The sequence below is a fragment of the Alligator sinensis genome, unplaced genomic scaffold (assembly GCF_000455745.1).
Source record: "Alligator sinensis unplaced genomic scaffold, ASM45574v1 scaffold154_2, whole genome shotgun sequence".
Classification (NCBI taxonomy): Eukaryota; Metazoa; Chordata; order Crocodylia; family Alligatoridae; genus Alligator; species Alligator sinensis.
The window spans coordinates 980,986-1,005,284 of record NW_005842528.1 but is presented as its reverse complement, the minus strand read 5'-3'; the positions used below and the strand labels follow the sequence as shown (position 1 = coordinate 1,005,284).

Here is a 24,299-nt window from a genome sequence, read left to right as displayed (position 1 = left end):
TTAAGGGGACTGTGCTTAATGGACACTATTCTATATCTTATTCAGAAGCACTCACCTGGCATTGCGGTAGGTTTCCATCCATATTTGCCAAATGTGGGTCGTGTGTTTTATAATCATGCTCAGTGTTGGCTGCATTTAATCAGCTTCATAGTCGGTTTCCATTTACTGAGCACATGCTGCTTTTGGCAGCAGTTTAATGCTAGACAATCTAGTTAATAAAGTTTCCTTATATGTGAATGTAAGGCAAGGGTCTTTTTTCCCCCATGCTGATTGGACAAAAATCCTGGTCTTGTATTTGAGTAAACATAGTATTTAACTTCCACTTAATCAGCACTATGTTTGAGAGAGATGTAAAACAGATAGGGATAAAGGTAACCAAGAAGAACTCTGGTCCTGTTGGAATGCAGAATGTCAGAAAGGCCGCTGACCCAAGAGTGGGACCATCCAGATCGACTGAAGTATGAAATTGAGGTCGCTTGGTTCCAATCCTCAATTATACTGACATCAATGAGAATAGAAAAAGAAACAAAAAGTATATCCATTCCTGAAGGGTGACACAATTCTGTTTAAGATGAACAGAATCAAAACCAAAATCAAATTACTTGCTTAAAATATCCTTTTTTAATTTTCAGTAGGGTAAAGTATTAAGCAATTTGGCTTTCTCCACCTGCAAAGCCCTGGAATGAAAAAACTGTATTATACCAACTGCAGCACGTGAGCAAATTACAAAAATAACTAGGTTTATTCACAGGAAGAACTTATTTTTATTTAAATAACATTCAATCAGTAAGAAAGTGGTAACCCAATAAAATTCTGCAATTATAGTTACCAACTACATAATATGAAGAAGTGTGTTCCACCTATATTTATACATAGTAAATAAAAGCATTAACCCAAATCACACAGCACTTCAACTAAGATCCCATTGACTTTCACAGAAGTTTTACCCAGGCAAGTACTGTAGGGTTTGGCATATTGCTACTGAAACCAATTGTACCATCTTTAATCTCATTTGTCCAAATTCAGAGCTGGAACAGGTAGATGCAAGTCCCCTGAAATCATCAGTTTTACAAATATGTTTTAATTTAGCCAACCGTTTTAAGTTTTGTTGTTGCAATACGTCCTATTCAACTTAAACCACTCTATAACGCCACACTGCTTTATTACAGGTGGGGAAACTGGCAAATAATTTCTCAGTCATCCACAGATTTTCAATCAATTCGTTGACATAAATATGATTTTTCTGGGGGCATGAAATAATGTCCCTCAAAGGAAGCATTGGAAGGAATGTTTCTCTATATCAGACTTAACTGAATGTTTAAAGCTTTTCCTGAACATCATTATCCTCCTGCTCAACACATTTATCATTTACCATCAAGGAACCCAAGGAAAAAGCTGTAGGTGAAGTGGGTCTTGATTCAGGAATATGTTCTCTTTTGTATTTCTCAATGTAAGGTTCAGCTACTTTCCAAACCTACAGGACAGAAAGAGAAATGACAGTCAGGAATACAGACTGAGTGACTTCATATTTCTACTTAGATGTCAATACACAAGTTTAGAAACCTCCCTGCAACCAGTACAGGGGAATAACCAGAAGTTATAAATAAGCATGTGAACCCCAGAAATAGGCAAAAGTTCTGAGATGGTGACTGGAGATTTATTTGAGACACGTGAGCACAAGTATGAGGGGACAAGAAATGACCACTGCCCCAGAGAGGCAGGATTAGTGTTGTCACTTTGGAGATCTGCACCTTCTCTGGTGGCCCAAATGATGAAGATGATGATGAAGTAGGAGAGATAAGGGATATTAGGGATGCCTTACTGGAAATCACCCTCATCACACAAGCAGCGAAAGTTGTTTAGAATGAGTGGGTGGATGCCAGAGAAGAAGGAAAGCATTGCTGTTGGTAGCAGATATGAGAAGATGCTGGAGTGGAATTTACAAGAGAAACTAGAAGTTGAAAGGTTTTCCCTTTTTCCCCTTGACTCCTCTAAGACTGTGAGAAAGGTAGATTGTTAGAGTCTATAGGGTTGCAAAGAGTCTGATCAGTACCTACTTCTCTTTCTAATTCTTCTGATTTTTATTTTAATAGTATAAAAAACCCAAACAGCTGGCCTGTGTTAATAGATGTCCCAGTAAATGCTTTTTCCTCTTCATTCTCATGCTGAGGATAGGACTGTCCTTCTTTCCTTCCTATTCCCTGATTCTGGACCCACAAAAACAATGAGAAGAGTGGATCCACTCTGCCTGACCAGCACCCAGAGTCTTGCTGTCTTCAGTTGAGTTTGGCATGGATGTAGGGCCTGCCATCCGGAAGTTTAAAAACTGAGTTTCGATCTTTATCTGTAAAGTTCTGTTATCTAAGCCATTCTTAAGAAAACAATTGAGGAAATGTGTTTCTTAATATATCATTTTAAATGTACGTGTCACTTTAAAACTTCAAGCCAGTGGTTCTCAATCTTTTTATATTCAAGGCACCCTCTTTCACTTGCCAGCTCGTTCACTTGTTTTCTTGGCTACTGAAAAATAATAAAGCAATTCTTCTGTTGCAAAGAACTCAGAAAGACCACAGCAGATCCAAAATGTTTTTGACACTATAGATTCCTATTTAAAATACTGGAGTTGATCTTGTCAATCCTAACACCATTAGCCATTGGCACACCTAGCACTATTAATATTGTGAGGAATTGTGTCTCCCTTAAAAGGATCTCTCAGCACCCTCAGGTGCTATGGCACTGTGGTTGAAAATCACTGCTCTAACCCAAACAATCTCCATATGTTTTCTTCAGAAGATCTGGTAACAAAACTGCACATGGAAGGGTAAGAATACTCTTCTTTCTGTGAAAGATAACACTGAGGGACATTTTAAAGGGAAAATGGCACGGTCCTTCCTAAAGGATCAATTCTATTGTACAAATGCCGAATATCAACACATGCCTCTTGGTCTACAAGGAGCCTGTGAGTCACCTCAATGTCTGGAGCCATGAAGCGATCCTTCATCCAAGGCCTGAAAGGAGACAAGTTGAGAACATTGGCCAAACATTAACCACCACCAAAGTTAGCAGGGCTTCAAAACTGTAACCTCTGGGAAACATTTATTTAATGTTACCTTACAACAGAGCGCACAAGGTCATAGACTTTCTCCAATGGGGTAGTTGTTTTCAAGGGGCGTAGAAACTCAATGCCCTGGCAGGCTGCAAGAAGTTCAATTGCCAACACTAGGAAGCCAAACAGTGAAAGGTAGGACAGAGATTTTCAGGATGTACAATTCATTACGAGTTTACAGTTGAAGAACATTTCTAATTGGAGTGTGGTATGATTATTGATCATACTTAGGCCCTCACCTCTTCAGTGCTATGCAAATACTAATTGATCCATGTGGCATACTGGGGAAGGCAGCCAGATAAGAGGCCTATTTACAAACAGGAAAACAGAGGCAAAAGTCCAGCACTTTTAAATAGTCTCTTATTTGGATGCTCAGAGATGTTAAGTGTGATTCTTCCAGGTGCTAGGCAGTCACAGTTCCTTTTGTACTTAGCTGTGATAGATGCTTACTGCTCCTAAAAATACCTCTCAAATTATCTCTGTTTCAACACCCAATAACAGAGGCAGCCTTAAGGCCAGATGAAATATGGAGATGGGCCTAAGCTGTAAAAGTCAGATCCAGGTTTAAAACGCTCAAGGGAACTTGGGGGTTCAGGTCTGGAGTTCCTTTGTGCCCACTTCTCAGAGCTCTTTGGCAGCATGAAAAGAGTTTTCAAACAAATGTGTACTGGAAAAAATTGCCCAGCCTCTGTCCTTCTCTCACCTGACTAACTAGTGGAATGAATCCCTCACATTCATAAGGGCCAAATTAATCTAAGGAAAACTTTATCAAAGAAATATTGTATTCTTCAGTTGCACATTCACTTTCCTGAGCATGTCAAACAATATTTTGTATTTTATAGAATCTGACTGCTGAAACACCATTAGCCATTGGCACACCTAGCACTATTAATATTGTGAGGAATTGTGTCTCCCTTAAAAGGATCTCTCAGCACCCTCAGGTGCTATGGCACTGTGGTTGAAAATCACTGCTCTAACCCAAACAATCTCCATATGTTTTCTTCAGAAGATCTGGTAACAAAACTGCACATGGAAGGGTAAGAATACTCTTCTTTCTGTGAAAGATAACACTGAGGGACATTTTAAAGGGAAAATGGCACGGTCCTTCCTAAAGGATCAATTCTATTGTACAAATGCCGAATATCAACACATGCCTCTTGGTCTACAAGGAGCCTGTGAGTCACCTCAATGTCTGGAGCCATGAAGCGATCCTTCATCCAAGGCCTGAAAGGAGACAAGTTGAGAACATTGGCCAAACATTAACCACCACCAAAGTTAGCAGGGCTTCAAAACTGTAACCTCTGGGAAACATTTATTTGATGGTACCTTACAACAGAGTGCACAAGGTTATAGACTTTCTCCAATGGGGTAGTTGTTTTCAAGGGGCGTAGAAACTCAATGCCCTGGCAGGCTGCAAGAAGTTCAATTGCCAACACTAGGAAACCAAACAGCGAAAGGTAGGACAGAGATTTTCAGGATGTACAATTCATTACGAGTTTACAGTTGAAGAACATTTCTAATTGGAGTGTGGTATGATTATTGATCATACTTAGGTCCTCACCTCTTCAGTGCTATGCAAATACTAATTGATCCATGTGGCATACTGGGGAAGGCAGCCAGATAAGAGGCCTATTTACAAACAGGAAAACAGAGGCAAAAGTCCAGCACTTTTAAATAGTCTCTTATTTGGATGCTCAGAGATGTTAAGTGTGATTCTTCCAGGTGCTAGGCAGTCACAGTTCCTTTTGTACTTAGCTGTGATAGATGCTTACTGCTCCTAAAAATACCTCTCAAATTATCTCTGTTTCAACACCCAATAACAGAGGCAGCCTTAAGGCCAGATGAAATATGGAGATGGGCCTAAGCTGTAAAAGTCAGATCCAGGTTTAAAACGCTCAAGGGAACTTGGGGGTTCAGGTCTGGAGTTCCTTTGTGCCCACTTCACAGAGCTCTTTGGCAGCATGAAAAGAGTTTTCAAACAAATGTGTACTGGAAAAAATTGCACAGCCTCTGTCCTTCTCTCACCTGACTAACTAGTGGAATGAATCCCTCACATTCATAAGGGCCAAATTAATCTAAGGAAAACTTTATCAAAGAAATATTGTATTCTTCAGTTGCACATTCACTTTCCTGAGCATGTCAAACAATATTTTGTATTTTATAGAATCTGACTGCTGAAGCACCCATTGGTGTAAACCTATATAAGCCAAGGTACATATGCTGTTTTTGTGCTATATATTGTTAATGTCTTTCCAGCAACAACTAAAATTTTTACCGTCAAAAGATGCCATTTTAATCTCTAATTAATGAAGAATGGAAAAATGTTGGCTGACTGTCATATTATTAAGTAGTTCTGTTTCAATGCAATTCACCTGAATCATATCTGTTAGAAAGAGATTTGAGTAGAACTAACTATTTAAGAACTTACCTTAAAAACATTTTTGGCATTACCAAAGTGTCTACTTGTTTAAAATAATGACATTTAGAAGGAATCATTCTTAGTTTTAATCCAGTTACGATACAAAAGATCTCTGTACAATCAGGTCTCAATTTTACCTTGTTCAACATGTTCAATAACTCTCAAGGCTTTTCTTGCAGCCCATCCTCCCATGGACACATGATCCTCTGTAGCAGCACTGGTTGAGAGAGAATCCACAGAAGAGGGGTGGCACAAGGCTTTATTCTCAGAAACTGCAAAAGTCCAACGTGACTAAATGGTACACTGTGTAGGCAAAGAGGTGCTAGAAACAACAGATATATCTGAAAGATGCTGCAGTGAGAAACACATCTAATTCAGTGCACACAATGAAGCATTGCAAGTGTGCAGCACTGCTGTGGCTTGACCAAGTCATCTGCTGTATCTATTATTTTGCCTCTACAGATGGCAGTCATTAGGGGTCTTCAGATGCTGATATGAAACTAACTATAAAAAGCAAAATTTATTTGAAGAACTAATTCAAAATATATCAAACCCAGTTTTAGCAGTAAACTTCCCTTCTTGCTTGTCCACCCCCATTCTGCCTGGGAGCCACTGGAATATTCCTGAGAGAGAGAAGGGACGGCCAGACCATCTCTACAAGCCAAAAATTCAAACTTTGATTCCCGATGTAGGTCATATGTAGAGTGCCCCGTTATGTGCTGCTGCGTACCATTACTTCTATGTTATTTGGCACCCTTTTCTGTTAGGATGCACGGTGCCCACTGGCACCAACCTTGCTACAGTACTGGCGGAATGAACTCTTCAAATGTCCATGAGGATGTTTTAACTTATGGTAGGGACCACAGCACTCTATTTTGACACCAGAACCAGGAAAATACAAGGACTACTTTTTCTTCCAGCTCCTTTGGTACTAAGCCTTGGGATATCTGGCCTAGAGTGGGAACATTTGTATACTTTAAAACTAAATAATTCTGTTTCCCCATTTGGCCCATTCCAGCTAAATAGTCTAGAGCTGCCTTCAGTCTTCTCCTTCTTCTTGCACAAGTTCAGTTTCTGACCACCTCACATCAACCCTTTCTAGCTGAACCTCATTTCTTGCAGTGTATGGTTTGCGGGGGTCAAGTCTAACAAACTTGCAGTTGTAAAAGAGTCCCTGAAGAACACAGAAGCAAGCTTGAACAGTGGAAGTAGTACAGGTCTGGAAAATGGTCTTGTCTGCTGCTTCAGGAACAAGCATTTTGGCATTTCCAAAGGGATCAGTTTATCCAGTTTCTTTTTGTCCAACATACTATCCAAGGTATAGCTAGAGGAATGATTGAGACTATCAGCTGATGCAGCAAGCCATTTCTAATGAGCACTGTGCAAACTCTCTCTGTGAATGTCAACCTCCCCTGGTGCTAGATCAAGGATCACAGCCGTTGGTTCAATCATCCCAAGAGCAGGTTGATCTGTTTCAAGACTGTACTGTCTATACCCCATTGCAAAACTCACAACAGGCCCAGTCACACAATTCTGGCTCCCCTGAAACTTCCCCAATAGTAATGAGAGTTTTTGACTAAGAAGGGATTGTAGGATCAAACCAAACATTTGTACTTGCAGGAGGGGGCTCAGTTGGTAAAATCCATTCTCACTTGAGGAGAGATTAAATGAAGCTCTTTTCACAGTGCTCAGGCTCCATTTGGTCCCAGATTTTTCACTTAGAAGCCATTCAAATAGAATATAGCTACAGCCTCCCTGCCAGCTGGGGAGCTCCAGAGCTCCAAGAGCAACACTGACTGACTGCAACCAAGATGCTCTCTTCCCAGGTGCAGGAGAGCAACACGCAGCTTGTCAGCACTGGGCCACAAGCCAGTTGGCATGCTTGAGGAAACAACAGCAGGCTCCTGAAAGCCTGCACATGGCTGACTCTATGAGCTGACCTTGGTAAAAACAGTGTGACCAAACAGAGCTGCCCGCAAAGAGGCTAGCAGTGTTGCCAAGACTTGGGTTTTGGCTGAGAATTCAGACTGGGACTGAAGCCAATCTCATGATGGCATAAAACATGTTGGCCTCCTGCAAACTTCTGAAAATCCCTACTTGATTTGCTGCCTGCTCCTGTTGCCCGCTTTCTGGGGTAGAGGAGCCAATCACAACAGCTGCACAAAGCAGCACTTCAAGCAACCTCAGAGAAAGAGAGCAAGGAGGTGGGAACAGCAGCAGCAGTTCAGCTGCTTTGAGCAGTTCCCCTTCCTTCTTCCCTGTACCCTTCTGTGCCCGATGGGGATGCTTCCTCTACTCCACCCCCTTCAATGCTGTAGTCCTGCAAGTTAGGTTGACATGAAGGCTGTGATCAGAATTTCCAGCTAAGCAGGTGGCAGGCAAATGTGGGTGCAAGAACTTCTGAAGTGACAGCTGAAATCATCTTGCTCAATATGCTTGGGAGAACGGTTAATGCTGACTTACATACAAAGGCACTGGAGATGAACAGGGAGAGCTAAAAAAAATAACAACACATAACAATAAGGAGTATTTTGCTGTGCCCATGCTGACTGAAAGCCAGTGCTGAATGCAGTAGTCCTTCCCTGCACAAGAAGCCAGAGTCTGGAAGGGAGGGCTGGCAGTCTCCTACCAAGAGATACCACATGAAACTCCAGCCCTGCCTCCTGAATGTATAGGAGTACATGTAATGTATGTAAAGTTCTCACTTTATTGAATTTGTTTGTGGGCTTATTTTGGTTGCAGGGTTGAGATGGGTCCTTGCTTATTTAACAACCTTGGTTCCACTGTCAGTTCTCCTCCCCTTCCAATTTACCCCTTTCCTGGAATAACACATTATTTAACTTTTTATTTGTTCCTGCTGCATATGTGAACTGTGATTTCCAAGATGTCATGTGGTTTGGTATTGGTTTCTGCACTGGACTACTAGATGGAGTCACCAGCTACTATAAGGAGGCCCAGAGATCCCTGAGGTCCACTATGCTTATGGATCTAGAAGATATCACTGGGATATTTTTTTTTTTTTGGGGGGGGGGGGGGGCAGAGCTCCTTAGTTACCCCATCTATTACTTCAGGACCAGCATTGTGTTTATCAGGAATGCACAGCATTTTGTTTTATCCTCAGTCTAGAAAAATGGAAAAGGCCAACTTAACAAAATCCTACTAAAAAACAGGGACAGATTCTGAATAGGTCTCCCTCATCAACAAGATACGTCTTAGCTTTGATGAAGCTTATCTGGTTGGTGTCCTGCAATCAACTAGGTGCTCTGAAGAAGTCAAAGCCAGATGAATACTTTACACCTCTGATCTAAAGCAATTCACTGTAACATGCAAGTGCAAAGCAGCATGATAGTGGATTTGCACCTCAGCAGGTGATTTCAGAAGATGGCTTCATACCTTAAAAGGAAGGGGTTAAAGAAAAGATAGTTGAAACTACCTTGGTCCATAACATTCTACTCATTTCACAGCAAACCTGCTAAGGTTCTTACCCAGGAAGAGAGGATCTAGGCTAATGTCAAGGCACACTAAAGCTCATAGTACCTGCTGCACTAGTCAATCAATGCATCCTTTACAATTTCTTATAGCTCCTAGGTAATGAAACATGTGGTGGAGGAATGCAAGCAATCCCAGAATAGGAACAGCCTTTACCAAAGGCAACATGCCTGGAAAGGTTGTCAGCCAAGTCCTCAGTGGGAGGACAGTTTTGAAGAATGGAGAGAACTAGGTATTCACATGGTAATGGAACAGATGCCTGGAAAGTGGGGCAAAGGAAGAGGGGGATAAAGAGTTCGAGATGACCTATCTAGTTTTGGGTGCCACTCTTCAAGAGGGATATGGACAACCTCGAGAGGGTTCAGAGGAGGGCCACTTGTATGGTTCGGGGCCTGCAAGCAAAGCCCTATGAGGAGAGGTTAAGTGCCCTGGATCTCTTCAGCCTCTGCAAGAGAAGGCTGAGAGGTGCTCTTGTGGCCATCTACATCGGGGGGGACAGCAAGGAATAGGAGATGCTCTGTTTACCAGGGCACCCCTTGGAGTAACTAGGAACAATGGCCACAAACTGACAGAGAGCAGAGTTAGGTTAGACATCAGGAAGAACTTTTTTACGGTAAGAATTGCCAACATTTGGAATGGGCTTCCAAGGGAGGTGGTGCTCTTCCCTACCTTGCGGGTCTTTAAAAGGAGGCTAGACATACATACACCTGGCTGGGGTCATCTGACCCCAGTGTTCTTTCCTGCCCAGTGCAGAGGGTTGGACTCGATCATTTGCTAACATCCCTTCTGGCCCAAACTTCTATCAATCTACGAATCTATCAATAATATCTTTTATTTGCGGTGCACCTGAGTCTAAGGTACTAGAATATGTACTGAATATCCTAGAACACTGTGCACTAGAAGATGTATTTGAGAGTAGTAGGTTTAGAGAGGACTCATACAAAAGGTTTAGAAAGTCTGCTAAAAATCCAGGAGAAAAGCTCTCAAGCTATCTAATGAAAAATGATAAACAGCCTGATAATGTGTACTCTAAAGGGGAAATACTTTCAGAAGGGCTGAATTATAGTTGCCTTAACCCTCTTTATAAAAGAGCACTTTATTGTTGCCAAAACTCTGCTTTTAAGACCATAGGGACCAGCCTCCCCTGGAATAGGGACTAGGAGATGAAACACAGATAATGTGTACCTTTGTGTAAATAGTCATGTAGGTCTGGGATTGGATCCCCAAAGAACCTCCTGTTATATAGGCTTTCTGTATTTTGTATGCTCACAAAATTTGAGGTAGTTTTCCAGAGTTGTTGTACCTGGGATGGTCCAGAAAATATGACAGAGACAAGGCTCTTTTAGATATCTTTTACCAGACTAACTGCATAGCTGAGAGCTGTTGGACAAGCTTTCCGACATCAGGTGCCCTTCCTCAGGTCTCAGGGTCCCTGATGCCTGAAAGCTCATTCAACATCTTTCCCAACTATACGCTGATCCAATAAAAGATTTACCAAAAAAAGCCTTGCATCTCTCACAAATCTTGTGTTTTTGAACTTGATGAGATCGTCAAGGTCTTCAAACTGGGGGATTCAGAGGGGCAAAGTACTGACCACCACTGAGAAAAGGCCTGTGGGGAGCTGAGAGGCAGCTCTCATTACACTTATTTAGTTTGTGGGCTTGAGTGAATGTGTTGAATCTGTTAATGGAACTAAATGCATAGCATTACTTTACATTCACAATACATTCCATGCTTGCTAACCTGGCAGCATTCTTTCCCACACTTGTGGCTGGAGTCATTTATTTCTGAATTCCCTTACACAAACATAACAGTGGACCTTTTTGTTGCACAACTAAGCCCTTTTTTATTTACCATCCTTGATTCCTTTGCCTGTTCTCTTCCCTTTCTTTTCACTTTCTCCTCATCTCTTCCAGAAATAATATGCTCACCTTTATGTTGGTCCTTACTGTACTGTGCCTGGAAATCTTAAGATCCTATAGGACTTTGGACTAACTTATGTATCTGGCTGTCAGATGAAGATACTGAGCCTTAAGAATGCAGAGCTTCATTAAGTGGGTGGGAAGTCACCAACTCTCTGAAGAGGGAGGAATATAAGTGTCCACATTGAAATCAACGGGACTGCTCACATGCTTAATGCTAAGTACATGCATAATTCATTGCAGGAACCAGCCCTGTGATTCTAAATAATTGCAGCTGTACTCAACATTCAGGACCCAACATCTGGATATCTGGAGGTAAGGGGAAGCAAGCATTATTTGTAAGAGCTGAGAGCCATTTCTCTGAGGAGATTTCTGGTTTGGTATGGGTGCCATGTGTAGTTTACATCCTGGACCCAGTCTCTCATGCACGCATACGGCCAGTCTGACACGTCTTACATAGCATGTGGGTTCAGTCCAAGACCCTCAGTCAGCACTAGAGGCCAGATGATACAGCACTACAGGCTGGATCCAGCCTATATCCTTGACACCCCTACTGTAAAGCATGGGTAACAAACTTAAATGAGTTGGTGTGTCAGATCTGGATAACCTACCTCCAAATACAGTCCACAGAGATTCTTCACACAGCTGCCAGAACTACTGTGTCAGCATGGCCAGTATGTAGGAGCTAACATCACCACTCTGCTGCTGATTTGTGCACCAAACGACAATTCAAAAAGCAAAAATTGGATGGCAGGTAAGGAGCAGAAACTCCATGAGTGCTGGCCATGACAGCACGACAGCTCTCAGAGAAACAGTGAGGAGCCCTATGGGGCAGATCCTGATACAAGTCCTCTGGCCACAGAGAAACCATGCAGACCTGATGACCCACCTCCCCAAGATGGATACAGCCCAAAGGCTGTATGCGTCAAGCCCACAAAGGATCTGCCCCTTGCTTCATAGGGACATCCCCACTAACTCAGTCCCCAAGGTAAAATGAACTTTCTAATTTGCCCCCTTGTCAATACTGCTTAAGCCTTTAATGAACTCACCCAGGGCTGCAGCTGTGCAGTGTGCAATCATGAAACCAGAGTTCAGACCACCTTCAGTGACAAGAAAGGCAGGCAGCTCACTGAGTGAGGGGTTGCAGAGTCTTTCAATTCTCCTTTCACTAATTGCAGCTAGTTCATGAACACCGATCGCCAGGTAGTCCAGAGCCTAGGAGAAAACCGTGCTCTATTTAATCAACTATTTAAAAAACAAATCTGAAAATAACATTCAAACAAATGCTTAATTACCTTTGCAGGGTATTCACCATGAAAATTTCCCCCAGAAACAGTCTCTCCCCTGTCAGCAAAAACCATCTTTAAAACTAAGTTAAGGTGCAAACATGAATAAAGCATTTCATAAGTACATATATCTCTGAAGAATATGAATACCCTACTTGAATGAAGAAAGAATAGGTGCTTTTTACACACACACACACACACACACACACACACACACACACACACACTATCACACCTGCACATTCACTTTTCAGAAAATGCTAAAAAACCCCAAACTCCAAACCCAGACCCCAACTTTTTCATTAAAGAGATACCGCTTAAGAGAGTCTTTTATAAAATGGATGAGACAGGATCATAGAAAATGGGACAGGAAGAGACCTTGAGAGTGACTGAATCCATTTCTTTGCCCGGAGGCAAAGAAGGATCCACAGGATCTAAACAATTACCGACCAATGCTCGTCTAACCCAGATGTGCTGAACCTCCGGCCCACAGGCCAGAGTTAAAAGCAAGGCTCTGAAATAGAAGCTACTTTACAGGGAGCAGCAAACAGACAGCAGAATTGCAGAGCAAAGGCTAGCTTGATTAGTGGAACCACTCAAGACTATTAAGAGGAAGAGAGGGTTGTTAACACCTGTGGAATGAAGAGCTTAGAAGGAATCACGTGTATTATAATGAGCCAGGACCTCAGTGGTCTTCATTACTACTGCCATTGCCAGGCAGTTAGTTTTAAACTCTGGGTGAAACAAGAATCAAAGTGGGGTGCAACTGCATCACTCTGCCCATCCTGAGTCCACCCCAGCCCATAGCGCTGGCTGGGGCCCGTCTTGGACTGAGTTGCCCATGACATTTGCTCAGGCTGAGGCCCAGGCTGTGCTGCCCATGGCACTTGGTTGGGCTGGCATCCCAGATGCACCCTACACTGGATCAGGCATGCAGGTATGGGGTCCATGAGCCTGATCCAGCACACGCACCAGCCCCGTGGCACTCATCTAGTAGAGCTGCGCAAAGCTTCAGTCCCTAATTTGATTCAAAAGAGATTTGGCCTGATTTGGTGGCCAAATCTCTGAATCTGAATCAAATCAGAGGACCCTTTAATCTCTCCGAATCAAATTGGAACCCTCCAAATTGATTCGGAGAGATTTGGAGATTCGGATATAGACACAGCTTTAAATTTTTTTTCTACAAACCTCTAGGTAGCAGGGGCTCATGAGTGTTGTGATGCTGGGGCGCATGGAACATCCCACATGACCACGGGGGGGGTTCATGTGCTCCCCCCAGACCCATTTCTGGGTCTGCTGGGGGAGCACACACCTAGCTTGCCTCCTGGGCCTGGAGGCTCCCCTGCACCCCTGCACCCACCCAGCTTGCCTCCTGGGCCTGGAGGGGCACCTGGGGTCCCACTGTGGCCGATCGCTGAGCCGGAGGGACATGGGGGGAGCTCCCTGCGCACTCCCCGACAGACCCGTCTGCCAAGTACATGGAGGGCGCCCCCCTCTGCATGCCTGTGAGACACTCCATGCACCCCAGCATCGCAAAAATCATGAGTCACGCCTGCTACCTCAAGCTTTGTAGAAAAAACTTCTCTGAATCAGCATCGAATCTTTAGATTTGGATTCAGCCGAATCGAATCAGGGACAGTGATCCAAATCAACAAACTGAATCACTGTTCCTAATAAAGGCCAAATCCGAATCCAAATTGAATAGGGCCCGCTTTGCACACCCCTATCATCTGGCCCCTGAGGACCATGGACCCATGAGGCCAGATGAGTTTGACACTCCTGCTTTAAAGCGTAGGTAGTCCCACTGACTAAGTGATTTGCTACTTCAGGGCCACCATATTTATACCAGATATGTGGGCTGTTGGCAACCTTGGCGGCCCACTGGACTGGAAGGTCTACAGTGAATTTACTACCTTGTTCGCAAATATTTATTTAGAAGGAAGAAAAAAAGGAACCAAACAAAATTTTATAAAAAAACCAAACAAATGGAAGGATACAGGATTGTCTGTTGCGCTATTAATTTCAGTTGTGATTATGCCCTTTACAAAAGCTATTGTATCATTCACCACACCATGGACCTAAAAGAAACAAGAGGTCATTTCTACGTGGACTCATCTTCAGGATGCTGACCTTCAGTAACTCCATGGTTTAGCAGCGCACCCATGCTTTATGGTGCTCAGACTCTGCCCCTCTAGACGGCTAAGGATTTTCGTTTTCATGAAAACTTGGGGATGCTGGACATACTATAGTCTTCAGAGCTGACTTAATACGATGATGATGATGATACAAATGTATCTGCTTCACCTGTGGGCATTAGTTTTCTCCTTAGCTATAACAACATCTTCTTAGTGAAAATAAATGGTAATTAAAGTTTAGCCAATAGACTGTAGTGCAGTAAATGTTCTTAGGGAGTTAAACTTAGAAAACCCCTTGTCTTAGAAATCTTAGCATTGTTTAACTCCTTCTGATTCCCATGACTGACTGTCTGAAGAGTTTTGTTTTAATAGCGCCGGACAGAGTTCATCACATATGGAATTCATTTCTGAACATGGACCCAGCACAAGATCTACACGTGTTGGAGAGAACCATAAGATAACGTAATTTAAAGGAGTTGGCCAACACATAATTGATATTAAACTGAAATTGGGATTTCAGCATCATTGGCCTATCCTTGCATGAGGGAGGGGAAAATTACTTTTTACCTGAGGACAACAGCGCATTGTATATGCATCCTGGACTCTGTCACAAAATCTGTGACTCTCTGCAAAAAAAAAAAAAAAGAGTTCTTGAATTAAAAAATTACATCAACACATAATTGATATTAAACTGAAATTGGGATTTCAGCATCATTGGCCTATCCTTGCATGAGGGAGGGGAAAATTACTTTTTACCTGAGGACAACAGCGCATTGTATATGCATCCTGGACTCTTGCAAAAAATGTGTGACTCTCGCAAAAAAAAAAAAAAAAGAGTTCTTGAATTAAAAAATTACATGCATCATTGAAAGTCCTCAGACTGCCCTATACATCAAACAGTCATCTTGCCAGGCAGGAAAGAAAGCTTAATCACCTGCTATTTCTGATGGATGGTGATCCGAATCCAAAAGCGATCTAAATCGGAAAGCCACCTCCATCTGCCCCCGATGTGGACGCACTGAATGAATATCTATTAGAACAAAAGTGATCTTTACCCTCTAGCCTTCTCTTCACTAACTGCTGCCAACAGGAGCAAATGAACATTCAGGAAATGAAGTACATTAAAAATTCAGTACCAACCAGTATCAAAGGCTTTAGTTGTACCCTTCAGGACCTCAAGTGTAAGCGCAGCCACTATGTCAGCTTGTCTAGCAATAGCACTGGCTCTTTCAACTGCTTCACATCCCAGAGAGGTGATCATCTGTGTTCCATTGATAAGAGCCAGACCCTTCAAAAAGACAGCAGGCTTTTATTTGAAGGAAGCCCATTGCAGTTTGTTACTTTAATTCTCATGCCCTGTGCCAGTGAAAGAAAGGCTTTTTCTCAATTTCCTAAATTGTCCTAAGCGGAATCAGAAAAGGTACACAGATGCTAATTATCTCAGGTCTCTGCTAATTTTTATTATAGATAAGCCACCAATTGCTTGAACCATAGCAATTTTTAAAAATTAGGTATGCATCAACCACTAGGCCTAGGAAGATCATGGGAGACCTCCCACTAGCTTTAGTGGACATTAGATTAGAACTCTTGCTGCAGGTACGGTGAGCTTTACACAATGACTATGCTCTACTGTTAGAGCAAGAGTATCACATATGCACACAAAAGTTTATGCTTAGATGCCTAGTAAGATTTTATCACTGTGGGTTTTATGGAGTAAACAGATTCATACGTTCACGCCAGTAAATATCTGTACCGTGCAAATGCTGGCTAGTGCACGTGAACATCTTTAAAATGTGTGTTTTTCAAGTCACAAATATGTTTCTTTTTATCAGCTACCAAATCAAAATATCTTCTGGCCCCCATAATACATCATCTAAAATTTAAACATATATTTATATTCACGGCAGCAAAAATCCATCTAAAAATCCTATATTTCTGGTAATAGATGGCTGAGATGACTCCAAAGCAGTGAAATTTAAAAGAGTGACCAGATAGGTCAGTTCTGCAGAGTCTGGTGCTGTGTGGAATAACAGCGAGAGGATGGTTTGCACTGCTTTATAGTAGCTATGAAAATGGGATGTGTACACACTAGTATTATACCACTTTAGCTCCTGACTAGAGTCAGTCTGTATCAGTGAGAGTTAGAGTAACTTCCATTGATGGCTATCCCAGGAATCACTGACAATGGAAAATGTGCATGTGGATGAAGCGATACTGTAGCTGTGATAGTCCAGAAATGATGTGAGCAGAAAGAATATTTTGGGTGATATCTTTTATAGGACAAACTGCATGTTTGGGATAAAGCTGGACAAGCTTCTGAATGCAAAGCATTCTTCATCAGGTTTGTGTGGATGAATGGCATTTACCACCGATAGAAGGACAGAGTTCCAACAGTGCAACCTTAACATATAGGCAGGATATAGCTTTTATCCCAGAATGAGGTCTCTGGTATGTTTCCCCATGCCCAATATGTAATTCCCTTCTAAAACTTGATTTAAAATAATCATTAATTCAACTCAGTTTTAAAATATAGGCATCATAAACATGAAGCAACAACTGATTAGGTAGGTTGGGTTGTCACCAGTTGGCAGCAGTACATTTTTTTCTTACCTCCTTTGGTTTCAAGGTAATTGGCTTCAGACCATGGGCTTCCAACACCTGTAAAGTAGTTTATTAAAGATTTAATACAAATGCATTTCAAGTATTTGGTTGCATGAAATCAGCAAAACAGTTCAACTTTCGGCTTGGCTTTGTTAATGAACAGATTACAATACTGCACAAGAAAGGAAAAGGGGAATTTTTGGCATATAGACATTTAAGCTATTGGTCAATGTAGAGTCCTGTCCAGTACTCTCATTCCCCAGTCAGAAAAGTCTGGAAGTGCTTTGGAAAGTTTGCTGTCCAAGCCCATGAAGGAGTAATGATGTTATTCCACATCCTGAAAAAAACTCTTACAGAAAATTAGGGAACAGTCTTGCTTTAAATGCAATCAGAATCCTATCCAAATCCCCTCAACTGAAAGAACAAAACCTGTGAAAGACTGGGAGAAGATAAGAAGTAACAACACAAGAGAGACTGCACAGCTTCTCACAAAAGATGCAGAAGCAGCCAGGACACTGAAATAAGAAAGGACAGTCTAGGGTTAATTTACTGGATGGGGAATCAGCAGATTTGGGGGAAGTGCCCTGTTCTACTTCAACTATCGATGAAGCCATAAAAGTACTAGCCAGTAAAGAACAGAAAAAGATTTAGAAATCCCTGTCTTTTTGGATATTCATGGATGGATCAAAGCACTGATCTATCATGGCAGTGATGGAATACAATTTTTAAAAATAGATTTTCATAATGCAGCTGAATGGGCTTCATAATTCTGAAAGTATTCCTTTCAACTCAAATTAATCCACTGAAAACAATATACATTTAAGTCATGTATTTACTGAAATTTATCTACTTAACACCATTATAATCTTGGAAGAAATCTTAGCAACACCTCTTTCCTCAGGTCTGGAGTCACCTTGGAGTCTTTACTTACTTGGAAACCACACCAATAATCCTTTCTCTTGAGGAATCATCTCAGGTGTGGTGGGACAAAGCTGATGTTTTTAAGATGGCGGATTCATTAGCTTCAGAAATTTTGCTAATGTAACATTATATCTTATCTTTCTACCCAGGTATGGCAGAACACTGTTGGTACCTGCCACTTCAAGGGCCGAACCAGCAACCAGCAGTTGCTTAATTGCAGCAGCCATTTTAGATCCATGGCTGCCTATATAAACAGGGTAATTTGCTGCTGGGAGCAGGCAGTAACATTGCTTAGCTGCAAGGCTCCATGCAACATCCTGGAGGTAAGGGCAGGAGCTGTAGGGGATGGTTTGGAGGCTCCTGGTCCTGGGCATGACCTAAAACTGCACCCTGCCGGGAGTGGGTGGCCTGGTGGGGCTCTCAGTGGCATGGGACCCCCCAGGAAATGCCAGGCCAGTTATCGCCCCAGTGAAAGGCGAGTAGCAGCGCCTTAACCCCAGCCCTCACCTTCAGGTGGGCTACTTGTAACGTCAGACTAGAGTATGCCAGGTAAGCTTCTGGAGTCGCCTGAGCCTGCTGGGGGCCAGGCACGCTTTTGGAGCACATGAGCTGGGAATGGGGGACCCCAACCCATAAGTGCAGGCAGGAGGCGAAAACCCTGCTGAGGTACTCAACTGGTAAATGCTGGAGCCAGGACCAAAGGGTCAAAAGGGCCAGAGGCCCACCATGAGACGCCCACAAAGAGCTAAGAAGCTTGGGGTCCTGACTGGGCCTGAGACGGGGCCAGAGCTTACGGAAGCTGAAGGTCCCCAGGGTTGGGGGCTAGAGCTTATGGGCGAAGGCGACGGTTGAGCTAACTGCCTGAGATGCCATCCGCAAGGCTTGGGCCACGGTATAGGAGTGGAACGGACCCAAGGATAGCCCACCAGTATCAGGGTGTACAATGGACAGTCTCCCACCTTAACAAACAACTTAATTAATTACCAACAAGGCATGGCAGACGAGATAGGTGGGCGGTGTGCCCAGAGCCAGGTGGGAAGCTAGCCCTGTGGCTAGCCAGGGACTCCCACTTCACCACACCGGGTCCTAGTACCTGTAGTATCTTGCATCATAGTTCTTCTGCGTATCAAAAGATCATGTATCGGAAGGCATTAACATAATACCCAAGGTGGCAAATCCAGGATGCATGAGTTTGCATATTCTGTTATTATGTTTTACCTTTCTCCATAGTATTAGTCCTGTACAGCAAACTAATGTTGGCAGCAGCCCTAAAAGTCAATGTCCATTGCAGAAACAAATACTTCAATCATAAGTCAGAAGTGCACAAAATACACAAGATTTTAAATGTTTTGAATATAGTGTGGTTTTTGATCAGAAATTCTCTCCTATCCTCCCACAATACCCATTATTTAACCAAAGCCAATGGAAGGAAACAGGTGAAGTGTACTGATCACCAATATCTTACATATTTAGCATCAGCCCAGCCACTCTTTGGGGACCACATCTTTCCTTCTCCTATTAACCCCAGGGCAAGATGAGAAAGTGGGGCTAAGTCTCCACTGGCTCCAACTGTTCCTTTCTCGGGTATATAAGGCAGGCAAGATGCTAAGGAGAAAACAGAAATCCATTTTTTGTTAGAGCTGCCATCCATCATCTCTTGAAAACAAAGACACAAGTGGAAGAATCCTCCCCAGGTAACCTTGTAGTTGCATACTGAAATATGGACCAATTAAATAAAAAACTTTGACCATTCTTCTCTTCCAGAGCAAACTGGGATTTGTTTGCAGTTCCATAAAATAGCTGTGGTTTAGAAAAAACACAACTGGGATTTATTCAGCAAACCTATTACAGTTTTGATTTTTAAAGTACCTTAATCCCATAAAAACACAAGAAGCCAAGAGTTAAGGTTGAAAGCCCAGCTCTATATGGAATGGAAAAACATCAGATAGGTCACAGCATCTCCAAATTATGGGGTGGGGACTAACAGAAAAGACACATTTTTATTTTAATCATGTTAAAGGGCTCATCCTAAGGGAATCCTTTAAAAACTGGAACTCACTCAAATACTACATGGCTTTGATTAAGTCACTGGAAATTTCAGTCCAAATACAGATCATACTGGCATCATGTACTTGTCTGAACAAATCTGGGATGGAGCTTCAGTCCCTGAAGGCTGTGACTATCTACCCAGCTCCCTATTACAGGTTTTGCAGCATGGAGCATTTTTTTAACCCTCAGACAAGGCAAGAATGAGCCAATAGGCCACTGTAGCTGATCTCAATCAACCTTTGGAGATGGTATTATAATTATAGTGTGTGTATGTACACATGTACATACACACACACACACACCAGGGGAGTACTTATCATATTTTTGAGAGCTGAATCCTCTTTAGGAAAATGAAATCAAATGACATCCCCACTCATCTTTAAACTGGCCATGTATTGCTGAAAGCCTAACCGTGTTCTTTTGATAGACCTTCTATGCTACCATCTTACTCCTCTTAGTTTTCACATCTCTCCCACAAGGCATCCCCCTACTCTTCAGCAAAGGCTTGTTAGTAGCTATTTGTGCACCCATGGTGAAACCTTGGCCATTAAAACAGGGTCCTGAGGCAACCCCCCAGAGTATCCTCACCACCTCATTTCAGATGTTTATGTAAGTGGACCTTATTGCTGTAGTGGCAAGACTGAGGTATCAGCCACCACACTGTAGGCACACGTTCACATACATGCACACAGAAGTACTGTTAGATGGTTTTAATTAAAAAAACACAACCCCAAACAAAACCCCAAGATCAGTGAGCATCACGTTTTTTAGAAAGTTAATTTCCGAGGGCAATCCATCTGGTCTTTCTCCCTTGGAATAAGACTCCTTGTCAGTTATAAACCAACAGGAAACCCAATCATTACACTTTTTAAATGCTACAGCTTCAAAATGTATGATAAAAAAAAAAATCTCATCCTTGGGACAGAAACGTATATGCTAAGTTTTACCCCCAAACTGTTTGATGTCGAAAGGTTTTAAAAATCCCTGTACATAGTGAGTTGCAATGGACAGGCACATATGCCTTTTACAACAATAGCATTTCCATTTGCTATTGCTGTAGCAACCAAGATTTCACACACCACTAGGGATGTTCACCTCACTTACAGGTTCTTTTATTCCCTACTTGAGGGAATAAAAGAACTCTGATTTTCAGAGGGCTGGTCCTCAGCACTAACAAGAAACTCAGACCGCTTAGCAGATATCTCAAGTTGGATACCCAAAGTCACTGTTGGCTGCTAACAATGGTGTGTTATGCTATATATAGTCCAGGCTCCTTCGCCACTTTTCCAATAGGTGTGAACTTTCCAATCCAAACATAACCTGAAAAAGGCAGAGCTCCATGTCAGACCAGCTCCACTGCTATAGGAGAAAAACAAAGGTGAAAACTAAGTTGAAATAGCCATAGTGATGGAACTGGTGATAACTGGAACTATTCTCCCTTTGTGGAAGAAGGGAAGCACTGGGGAATGAGTGTTGCCCCTAAACATCACATTGGTCCCATTTTTTCGCTCTTCCAGTCCCCGTCTCCATAGCAAATTAGCTCCTCTGGGACATGCCACCACTAGATACTCCTGTCCCCTCCGACATTTGTAAGTCTACTTTTAGAGCACACAGGGACTGAGCTAGTGTTTGAGAGACTGGACTACGATTCAGCCTATGGTTCTGCAGCAGACTTCCTCGTATATCTTGGGCAGGGAGGTTATCCAGAGCCTCCAAGCTTCAGCTCCCAATACCCTGTTCCCTGCATGCTTTTCTCCCACCCTTTGCCTCTGCGACCTACTCACAAATGTAATGGACTGTCTCTAACTGAGCTTATGCACTGTCTACTACAAAGGGGCTACAATGTTTGTTGGTTTCTCTTGCTACAACCTTCACATAAATAATAAAGCAATGGTTGTATTACATTTCTAAACAGCCTTTTACCATTAAATGCATCAATAACTTGCTGCAGAGTTTCCAGGGATATCCCACTGTATCCTTTTGCTAGGACATTGATCCTTAGAGCCAAAAGCATGCGAGATCTCTCTGGGCTCAAAGGCTTCCCAACACCTGCAATGACAGCAATGACCTCCAGGTTATAAACCTCTGTGATAACACTATAGATGAGGAAACTATCAAAATCAATGTTATTACTACCTGCAGAATGGGAGCGAACTAAATTCACTTGGAGTTCCCTACAAAGAAAAAAAAACATTTAAAAAACAAACAAGAGGCAATGTTTAAAAATAAACTGTTGAAATGATCCAGAGGTCTTTTCCAGACATTTTCTTAAATAAATAAGGAAGTATGGACAACGTACTTGAGCTTACTGTTTGGAATGACAGTCCGGGCAAACTTCCCAAAGCCAGTAGTGATTCCATAAACAACTGAAACAGATGTTACAGAGAAGGAACAGGACTCAGAGTCATTTAAACTGACACAAAATTAATGATTAGGGGGAAAAGAGACAAAAAAAAGTGAGGGGGGGGGGGGGGGGGGGGAGTGCAAATACCTGTCTGTTCTTTTACAATGCTTTCAATAACCTCTCTTGATTGTCTGACTTTAGCTTCAGCTCGAGGTGTGAGCTAGGAAAAACAGTCACCATTTATTTATTCCTCTACTTAAAAATCGCACAAGAATAAACAAAAACATACAAAAGTCAGATTCTTTTCAAATCCTTTACCTTGATCTTGTAGAGCCCCTTCCCCAAACTGACCAAGTCTTCTGTTGTCAAATTGTCTCCATCTAAAGAAATATACTACACAACAGACATTTCTTAGAGATGTGTGTATATGAAGTTTCTAAACGAAAACTCAAGAGTGAGCTTTTTCTGATACGGAGCTTACCCACAATCTCACATAACAACAATGCTAATAAAAAATACCAGCAAAATACAAATGGTTGACACTGTGCATTAAACAGTCACAGGTGATCTTTGCAGCAGTTTACTGCTGAGCAAAATGCTTCTGCTGTACTGTTGGTGAAAACTGTTCCCTGTAGTAATTACCATAATGCTTGATAATTAATGTTTGTAGAACTGACCGAGTCCTTTGAAAGCTAATGTAGTTCATATTACAAACAAGCCAAGCAATCTGAAATATCTTGTGGGGTCTGTGTCTTTCTTCCCCATAGACAAATAAAGACACTGTATTTTCTTTGAACACTGACAGGGCAAAAAAGCAATCAGGTCGTCACTGTTCAGAGGATTTCACTTCACTTCCTTTTTGAACCCCCTTTCCCCCCAAAAAAACAAAAACAAAAACACAAAAACCAAACCAACAACAAACTACTAGAATATGAGCATTTTTTAATAAGAATACTATTGATTCCTACCTTTCCTGGTTCTCGGTATTTGCTATATCTGAAGATGCATAAAGGAAAATAAGGGACGCATAAGCCTAAGAAACGACTAGTTTCTAAGAACAGTGTTTCTATTTTTGTGCATGTGACAATTGCAAGATGAAAAAAATAAATCTTAGTAAAGGATACGTATAAATTTCATCCGGCTGAGATGGAATATAATCTGGAGACATTGCATCTCCCTCAATAACTAGAAGGAAAAACATAAGATACAAATAGAATGAAAACACTCTCCAGTTCTGTGCTGCCAGATGGGAACATTCTGTTATTAGTCATAATAAACCATTAAGAATATTAAACTTATAGCCACCCAGATACCTTTGTATGCTTTTAAGAAAACTCATTAAATGTGCTCATAGTTTGCGCACACAGAAACTCTAGAAAACATCTAAAAAAATCCAAGCCATATTGAACACTCAACCCCTAATCCACCTAACCAGATGGGGCACGCTGTAGAATTTAAAACCTGGCTCTCTAAACTGGGATTGCATATAGTATTTTCCCACCAGACTTAAACTTGGTTTACCACAGAAATACAGTAGAACTTTTCAGATAAATACACACACTTTACCGACTCCTATGCAAGCACAGCTGCTGCGTAGTTAAACATTTTGGGGTTGCTTACCAACTTCAACAAACTCATTGTCCTCTAGGACACCCTCCACGGCATCATCATGATCCAACAAGCCACGGCCTTTACATCTCCGAACAAAAAAATTTACTGCTTCTACAGAGGCAAAGCCCCCATTATCAGGCTTGTTTTTCATGTAACGTCTCACAGCTTCCTCTCCCAGCCATCTGATCGTGTTAGTACCAGCTTGGCAAGGCACTGCCAGCCATTCCCCTCGGACATGCACTGTGTACCGTGGCATACTTAGCCTCTGTCTCTTTTTGCCCCTCCACTGAGAACAGCTCCAATATCAAGCAGCTGTCTTCACTATGCATTTTAGCCTGAAAAGCAGAACACCTGACAGGATCCCAATGCTCCAATCAGGCAAAAAGGCAAAAATCCACCCCCAAACATCCGTCTGT

At 42.2% G+C, this 24,299-nt stretch overlaps 1 protein-coding gene across 8 annotated transcripts; it reads right to left on the bottom strand.

Moving 5' to 3' along the window:
• Nucleotides 1-744: 744 nt before the first annotated feature.
• On the bottom strand, nt 745-24,299 carry LOC102384305 (histidine ammonia-lyase). 8 transcript variants are annotated; one of them, XM_006031776.3, is made up of 20 exons: nt 23,893-24,296; nt 23,397-23,457; nt 23,241-23,268; nt 22,591-22,665; nt 22,420-22,492; nt 22,228-22,294; nt 22,065-22,102; nt 21,852-21,977; nt 19,345-19,484; nt 16,968-17,015; nt 15,498-15,645; nt 15,292-15,387; nt 14,925-14,983; nt 14,220-14,300; nt 12,232-12,297; nt 11,986-12,151; nt 5,663-5,797; nt 3,111-3,219; nt 2,939-3,008; nt 745-1,474 (listed from the first exon to the last, which is right to left on the bottom strand). In XM_006031776.3, the coding sequence occupies exons 1-20, from the start codon at nt 24,137-24,139 to the stop codon at nt 1,319-1,321; spliced, it is 1,989 nt and encodes a 662-aa protein (XP_006031838.1). In that variant the 5' UTR covers nt 24,140-24,296; the 3' UTR covers nt 745-1,318. The 8 variants fall into 8 exon arrangements, 4 of the variants coding, with proteins under 4 accessions (XP_006031838.1, XP_014379226.1, XP_025069217.1 ...); XM_014523740.2 differs by lacking the exons at nt 745-1,474; nt 2,939-3,008; nt 3,111-3,219 and adding exons at nt 3,993-4,330; nt 4,433-4,541 and having other exon boundaries at nt 23,893-24,298; XM_025213431.1 differs by lacking the exons at nt 745-1,474; nt 2,939-3,008; nt 3,111-3,219 and adding exons at nt 4,477-4,541; nt 4,668-4,735 and having other exon boundaries at nt 23,893-24,297.

Bases quoted from the DNA above. Each gene is read 5' to 3' on its own strand.
- LOC102384305 (XM_006031776.3), bottom strand. From the start codon at position 24,139: ATGCCACGGTACACAGTGCATGTCCGAGGGGAATGGCTGGCAGTGCCT. The intron at 23,269-23,396 runs GTATCCTTTACT...ATGCATCTTCAG, and splicing joins CAGCCGGATGAAATTTATAC to ATATAGCAAATACCGAGAAC. The intron at 14,301-14,924 runs GTAAAAAGTAAT...TGTTTCTTTTAG, and splicing joins CAATGCGCTGTTGTCCTCAG to GTCCATGGTGTGGTGAATGA.